The sequence below is a fragment of the Saccoglossus kowalevskii genome, chromosome 3 (genome assembly GCF_978046115.1).
Source record: "Saccoglossus kowalevskii chromosome 3, keSacKowa6.1, whole genome shotgun sequence".
In the NCBI taxonomy this organism is placed as follows: Eukaryota; Metazoa; Hemichordata; class Enteropneusta; family Harrimaniidae; genus Saccoglossus; species Saccoglossus kowalevskii.
In genome coordinates, this window is record NC_140643.1 from 26273186 (window position 1) to 26281739 (window position 8554).

The 8554-nt window shown below is 36.4% G+C and overlaps 1 protein-coding gene across 1 annotated transcript; it reads right to left on the reverse strand.

Moving 5' to 3' along the window:
* Positions 1-7738: 7738 nt before the first annotated feature.
* Positions 7739-8191, reverse strand: LOC146747652 (uncharacterized). Its single transcript, XM_085497412.1, has one exon. It carries the CDS (start codon positions 8189-8191, stop codon positions 7739-7741), a length of 453 nt encoding a protein of 150 aa, XP_085353538.1.
* Between the last annotated feature and the right edge of the window lie 363 nt (positions 8192-8554).

Consider the following 8554-nt stretch of genomic DNA (forward strand, 5'->3'; position numbering starts at 1 on the left):
GCGCAGCGCGACGACTACCGCGCTTTAACCAATTATGCAATACAATGACTTACATGAGAGTAATAATCAGTGTAAAAACAGTTTTGAAATAGCAAGTGTTGAACTGCCCTATTGGAGAAAATAGTATGCATATTTATTTTATGTATGGTATATTGTAGCTAATATAATTTCACTGCTTTGCTTATGTACAGGGACTTTATTTTATTCAGTTCATTCTTGATAAAACTGATATCTATGTATATTTGATATATAAAGATTGTGTTCGTGTCACTGTTTCAAGGTGTCCCAAATGACTAGTGGTAGTAATGACTTGTACAACAATCATCTTTCAAAACATACTCTGTTGCATTATTATTTTGTATACTACTGTGAAAACATTTACAATATGCTAACATAAAATTTTACTCACTTCTGCTGGATAATTATATCCAATGTTTTTTCTGTGACACTGCAGCACTGACGCGATATTTGAGACTCTCAGACCCACCATAATGCTTTGACTTTGGTGCTTTACTCACAATCGCATGATTTATATTCTCATTTGATTGCGAACTCCCAAGTGTAGCTAACTTCTGTGACTGCTTTGCCAATTTTTTAAACAAGTCATCTCGCACTCTGCTCCAGCTAAGTCTTTCCCATATGGTAGGCTACTATGTTTATAATTGGCAGGATCTTTGGTAAACATACACCATTGTCCACAGTTTCTGTGATCTTCAAAAGCATGTGGAACTACACATTCTAATGCCACAGCTAGAGCATTTGAATCACCTTCATTTTGTGCAACAGCATAACTGAAGCATTTCTGCAGGTACTGGATTATTTTTGTGACGAGTTCCTTGTATCCCTTTTGAATTTCATACAACTGATTTCCCACAATCTTCTTTACATGGTTTCTATCACTCAGCTTAGTTACATCACTATCAACCTCTTTCCTCAAGCGGTACATGGTTGTTGTGTCATCATCCATAATTGTGCGTTATCTCCACTATTGACATTTCGAATGAGTTCAACTGCCATACCAGTTGTGTGTACAAAAATGTGATTTGGCGGATGTGTTGGAGCTGCTATCACAAAATGTACATTTCTTGGATCGAATTGTGTAAGCAAGAATTTTTCCAGTTTCTTTGCCAATCAATGTAGCATGTCTTTTAAAAAATATATCTATTTTAACTTAATATAATTATTCTCAACAATTTGTTAGTAAGCAAAAAATAAGATTTTCATTTCATATTGCATAAAACAGTGCCTGCTTCCCTCTCTCTTTCTTTCAGAGACTTGTAGTGAATTCCAGGTATATTTAATACAGACATCGCTCACCTATTCCAGTGTGTAGTATTCTTGTAAAATTAAGTTTGATAAAAAAATACAGCATGGAGTTCCATGTAAACAACAGGGCCCCTCGGACGTACACCGTGCGAGGATGACGAATCAAATTCATTGATTAGTAAATCCGGAAGAGCAAGAAACACTAACCGTGGAATAGAATTTCAATTAGACTCACCTGTTGCTACTTTTGTGTTTATGTTCAAAATATGGATTCCACTATTATTTTTATTTGGAGATCGGTGACCTTTCCCAGTATAGATTTGGTTGATATTTTCACAATGGTGACATTCAACATGTGATATACCTTTTTTACAAAACATGAGTGACAATGGTCCAAATAAGCAGTAACGGCATTTCTCCAGCCCCTCAGCCAAAACAGCTAATTCCACAACTCTCTGGCCGTCCTGCCAACTTTGACTCGCTGGTATCGGAATGCTTTTAGACCCTGATGCGCTGTTATTTTTCGTAGAGGAAGTCGTATGATGATCATTACTTGCTAGGTTTACGTCGGCATCAGTATTTTCATCATCTACATTGCATTATTTTTATCCGGATCTACATGACCATAACCACCTACGCTCGGAACAGTGTCACTGTCATTGTTGTTGTTACCATTATTACCATTAGACTCGAACTCGATGATACTAACCCCCGGTACTAACCACATCAGGGCTTACAAAAGTGACTCTCGCGTCGCTAATTTCATCGGTAGTCAATTGTTTACAAGGAGAAGCCACAAATAGTCTTCTTTTCTCAACTTTTTTCAGTTGGTGAGTTTTTTGCCGTGAACAAAACCTTTCTTTAGCGCTTCAAGAGGCCGAAAAAACTTCACGCGACGCCATATTGGAACTGCTCGAGCTGAGGGTGTCCGACTTTCAAGTGTATTCGATATCGTTGACTGAGGGCGCACTTTTACGGCGAATGCCCGCGAACGACCTTAAGGTAGATGCCTATTCATGATTTCAAAAACCCAGAATTTCTTAATTTTTTAATAAATTGTACTTCCAGACATTATAAGAATATTGACTTTGAAAAATAATGGGAGTTACCAGATTAATTTCCGAGAAAATCATGGTTGTATTTTAGTGAATAGCGGCACTTTTGGCAGTATTATAGTGCTTTTACCATAGGTTCCTATGGCAGAGATATTATGCCATATCTCAAATTGTAGGCTGGTGTTAATGATGGCCTACTTTTTGTTTTCCTGAATTTTTAAAAAAAATCTGGGTTTTAAAAAGTGTTGAAAAATGCACTCTATGGAATTGTTCTGAAAATAGCTATTTTTGAAAAAAAAATAGGACAAGCTTCTTAAAATACGGCACTGTTAACACATAATAGAATGCTATTTTATGGTACCATGGGACAATAGCTCCATGATTTTACATAATAAACTAATGAACATTGTCATATTTTTTGAGAAGTTTGGTCATAAATCGCATGAGTAGGTGTCTACCTTAAGCATCATTTATTAGGGATGCTAGGTGGCTGAGGGGAGGACGTTTAGTGGCGTGAAGCTAGGCGATTAGGTTCCGTACACGAGCGCCGGTTCGAGTCACGCACGCAGTACGTGTTTACTATAATTTGACGTAGTATTTACCTTGCCGTTTATTCGGTGTTATTTGCTAACTTGATCTAACCATAAATGATATTATGCTAATGATTATATCAACATACAAACACATGCTGATACCTTGTAGATCTGTCACTAATAACTTGAGCTTAAAATGTTCAAAGACATGATGACAAAATGCTAAAATCTGTTTTCCATCATCTGTGTTTGATAGCGTTTTATTTATATGCCCATCATTGTTGACATATTTGACAAACTTTCCTTTTAACTTCTCTTCTATCATATATACATTACTATCTTGTACAAGCAAGTAGCATGGAATAACACTGGAATGAAAAGAAAGCATACAAAAGAATTTAGTGTAATTTTTTTTTGTCAAATCATACTGTACGCAGGACAATTTAGTGCGTAGTGTAGTCACATTCTCGTTCTGTATATACTGTACTGTATTATGTGACATTTATGTTTCATCCAAATCTGATCAATGGTTTCCAAGTTATTGCTGCAAACGATAATCAATATTAATACAATGTTACCAGTTACCTTGGTGTTTTCCCAAAAGTAGCAGGTACTTGCTTTTCAAAATTTAATGATAACATCCTAGCAGCCATTTGTGACTGCACCTCCTGTGATTGAAAGTGACAAAGGGTTAAAAAGACATGCACCTAAATATTTAATGCTTAACATTAGATATAATATTTTTGAACTTTAGACAACAAAATGGTATTTTACTATGTCTATTTTTACCAAAAATGACATAAATATGCTAAAAATATGTGATTTGTTCATTTGTTGACATAAAATGAACAATCCTCAAAGAACATCTCAACAACAGTTGAGAAGTTGAGAGCAACTCTAAACGATGCAAAATGCATAGCAATTATGTAGACTAGCTAGAAACAATTTACTACATATTATCCTACTCACCTTTTTGGTCATGCTGATTATAGAATCTTTTCTACTTTTACCAAATAACTTATAGTGTTCAGTATGCATCAACTGTATTGTATCTTCCTTCCACAATAAAAGACAAAATTCTAAATTTTATGGGATAAGCATTTTCTCTCCATTTGATTCCATCTTGTTTTATCTCTGCAATATACACAAGCCCTGAGGAATCTGTAATGTATAACCAACATCACGAGAATCTATTAGTATTATCAATACATGTACAATGTAGTTACTAGTAACACACGCAAAATTTCTTTTGCATGGTCAAATCCATAGGATACATTTTTTGAATATACACTTTATATAAATTAATCAGTGCGTCTTTCGATATCAAAACTACGGTAAGCCATGCATGCCATTAATGAAACATTAATTTATACCAAAATAAGAATAAATTATGACTTTATGATCTTTTCAATAGAAATGCATGGTAGGCTCGTCCCAAGTTTGAGAAATTTGGTAATTCCAACTGAATGACAAAAATTGCAACTCATTAGCTGATGAAAATGTATTACTGCTAGATGTCAGTAAACATTATCAGGATTTTAAAGGATGTGTACAGTACCGATCTACCCTGACTAAATATCAAAACTTGCTTCGAGCAATCTATCTAGCTTCATGAAAACTTAAAAATTACTATCTTTGTCATTAATGATTTCTGTAGCACCTCTCATCATATTTAGGATTGCTAGACGATCCGGCCCTGGTAAAAAAAAGACGTCCCGGCCACAAAACAGTTTGGTCGATCCGGCCCTGGTATAAAATAAATATACGATACGTGTTCGTATCTAATGTAATATGTTAAATGCACAAATGTTTGACTATCTTGTTTAACAACTTATTTTTCGTCTTTTACAGAGAATTTATCACGATTTAACACCGTGTTTGACAGTGCAACAGATGTATGTTCATTTATTCGCTGCCTGCGTGAACGCAGACAATAGAATACAATCTGTTTTTGTCAGGGTTCGAATGCACATTCGTGGTTTGTTGCGTAATGAACGTTAATACATTAAATGCACACGAATGTACGACTATCTTATTCACAACTTATTTGTTGTCTTTTGTAGTGTAACCGATTGAAATAATTATAACTTAATGATTTCATACGATTAAGAGTAGGTTCTAACTGAGTATGTATTGTAAGTCAATAGACCCAGGGTACGATAGCTAGTACATGTTACCTGGGTAATTTTTATTGGGATGAATATGAATTGAATATCCATCTTTTGAAAAATCAGCTAAACAGTTCACCACCACGATTATGGTGAATTGGTGAGTTATCAACGAAGACGACCGGACATCTCCGGTCATTAGCTGGCTGGTTCGAATTTATTCACTTTTACAGTGACGGATATTGCGTTCGAGTTAAGTTACTAGTAATTACAAGCCTGATTTACATTTTTCTTGAAGTGTTTTTGTCAATGTAATAAATGCGTTGGGAAATAGCATAATTATATTGCGTGAGTGATAGAGGCTGGTGAGACTGTGTCACAACGCCTTCTATTTATTTTTAACGCACGTGCTCGGCGCCTCTAATTGCGTTTATTTATTTATGTCTCGCAACTGAACGTCCAAGCTGACTTTGTTTTGGCTGTATTTTTTTATTATCAATGGGACTGATATAACGCGACGTACCGTAACATGGGGGGGGGGATTGTTTTATTATTAGTGGGACTGATATAGAGCAAGCGATAAATAATTCTTAGCAGTTAACTGATAGCTAGACTGAATCAGAATGACTGAACTGTGCTTTGCTCCCTGGTATGAATGTGTGAACCACATATTCATTGTTCGTAATATTGACCATTACGTACTTGCGGTATCATCAGTTACGTACTCACTTCTATTCAAGTTGTTAACACCTTCTTTTAATCGTGATTTTTTTTCTTTAAACAATGATCTGCCGCCAACCGATAGGTCATTGTTTGTAATTCTGCGTATAAAGTACGAGAAGTCGTGCATTTAACATGGCGACAAAGTGAGGCATCTTGCTACATTGTTACGTTCCGACTTCTGTTCTTAATTTATTCACGTAATTCCCCATGGAAACACATTCAAAAGAACAAAAATGCGGACCCTGAAATGTATTGCTCAACAACCAGAAGCACAACGTGCAAAGAAACAGTTAATTTCTTTATTTACTGGTAGACCAATAAAACTATTTTTTCTGCCTACATAAACTGCTACATAAACTTTCCTCTGTCGATTATCGTTCTTAATTCATTAGGTGACAAACCACAAATGTCTATTCGAACCCTGACTGAAACGGATTGTATTAGATGTGTATTCAAGTCTGTCTGTGGGCCACACATGTCCACGTGCACATTGTAAATCACTCGGGCCATACAGTGTTTAGTACAAAGGCTGTGACGAGTAAATGAAAAACATCTGTTGCATTGTGTAAAATATGGTGTTAAACCGTAAAAATAAGTTGTTAAACAAGATAGTCAATCATTCGTTGAGCATTTAATATGTTAACATTAGTTATACCACTTTTGGTCACGTGCATCATTGTTCTCGCCAACGATTTATTCTTGCAAACAGGGTGAATTTATATGCAAATTGTAAAAAGCAACGCATTCGCAAATATGCAAAGTGTAAACGGTCACACTTTCATTCATATGCAAAGTGTAAATGCTACTACACTTTGTATCAAAAGTGTAACCGTTTACAATTTGCATATCAATCAAAGCGTTACCGTTTACAATTTGCATTACAAATTAAACAGAGTATATGCATTTAATCACACAAATCACAATGAGGGTGCAAATCGCACTAATTTAATTATACTTTCTATGGGAAAAAAAGTACTACAACACTACAATTCAATATTGACACATTTGTTTCCGTCCTGGATCTTAATTTTAATTTGTTTAGAACAACAATCATTTGAACAACACATTTCTCTGAATTCTGCATGTGATGTTGCAGTCACTGGTTCAGGCGGTGGCTGTTCATATTTTTCAACCTTAGGCTTGTGTACGGAATCAGAATCGTTAATTATGATGGCTGAAGTACTTGCTTTCAGTAGTGGAGGTTGGAGAGCATCAGATACGATTTTCTGAAGAGAGTTACTTGTTCGTTTATATGTTCTCAACCCATCATCCGATCTGTGACCAGTGCATTCTTTGATTAGTTGCTCATCAAAGCCTTTTTCATACAACGAAGTCGCCGCAGTAACCTAAAAGTATGAAAAGAATGATTTGAGAAGTAAATATACCGACATTTATTTGCATCGCGTGTGAAATTCAAACACATTTGAACCCATCCCAACATCCCACCCACCCCAGAATCACTTGGGTATCATACTGGACACTCGGGTAAGGTAAGTTTGTCTCATCTATTCCAGCCAGATCACACATTCTTTTTGGAGTAAATACTTTACGACAATATCCAATCTTCTGTTTAGAAAATTTTAGCCCTCCGTCAGTGGACGTCGGTAGAAGGGACCTACATTGCAAATTACATTGCAAATAACGTTTCAATAACTGAACAACACAACGCGTGTTGGAAGGATCGCCGTATTGGCGCACATTTTTATACGGGATTTTCCTAAGTAATACAGTCCTCCTTGATTATTTTTACACGGTCTACCATTAAATTCAATATAGTCAGCTTGATTGTCTGATCCTTGTACGAACTGTTCGGCTGTAAGGTTATTATGTTCGCCGACTGCTCGGAGAGCGAACACTTTACACACATAAAAGTAGACCGCATAACTCAATGGAAAAAACCTTATCCCACAATTTGTTTTCATCATCATCTGTGTATGGTTCAGCTTGACGTTTAATAACACCTATTCCCCGTCTGTCTATACTCTTCATTACACCGTCCAGGGTGTGATGGAATTCCATAAATTCCCGAGCATGTGTATCCATAAAGCACAAGTCAACTCTTGCATTCGTCACGTAAATATCTCTGAATTGCGCTACAAAGCACACGCAGGCTATTAGATGGATATTCTGTTCCGTCTTGTCGACGAGCCTCGACAACAAAGCGACACAACCAAAATGAAAGTTCACGTACACCAAGTTCGCTGCATAATCTGGGAACAAATGTGAACACGTCACTACTGCTTACCCCGTGCTTCTCGACTCGTTCATTTCTGGCTCGGCCCGATTCATCACACACAGACACTCCCCAGTTAGTACATCTACGCGTGTTTTTTGGCACTCGCGAATTCTGAATGGCAGCTATCTGTTCATTTTCTACAGGTAAACCGAAACGTTGACGTTCTTGTTGTTTTGTTAACTTAAAATCTTCTTTTTCGTCGTATTGAGAGCATAATCTCTCAATGTCATCGTTGTACTCCGAATCGGAGATGTCACTGTATTTGACCATCACTGAGCGCTGCATGCATTCGAAATGACAAGACCATGCTTTGACACGTGGAAAATTCAAATGTATTCAAAATATTGACCAATGAGTGGAGTTTATTTGAAAAGACCATTCAGCAAATAAGGCTTATTGGTCATATCACTTAACATCCAATCGTATTTGATGAACGCAGATGAGCTTTACTAATTTGAATCTCAAAGAGCATTCTCATGCAAATTTGAAGTGGCACAATCTCACGCACAAAACAGTCACTAAAAATCTCTTGCAATTTAATCGTTTTATGCATGGGGAAGCGTGGTATAAGCCGTTAATCGCAACTCGTTGTCGTGCGTTTACAACTATAAAGGCCACAGTTTTTGTCAGCAT

What these genes read in the sequence shown, in the direction of transcription:
- LOC146747652 (XM_085497412.1), bottom strand. Translation starts at nt 8,191, where the DNA reads ATGGTCAAATACAGTGACATCTCCGATTCGGAGTACAACGATGACATT.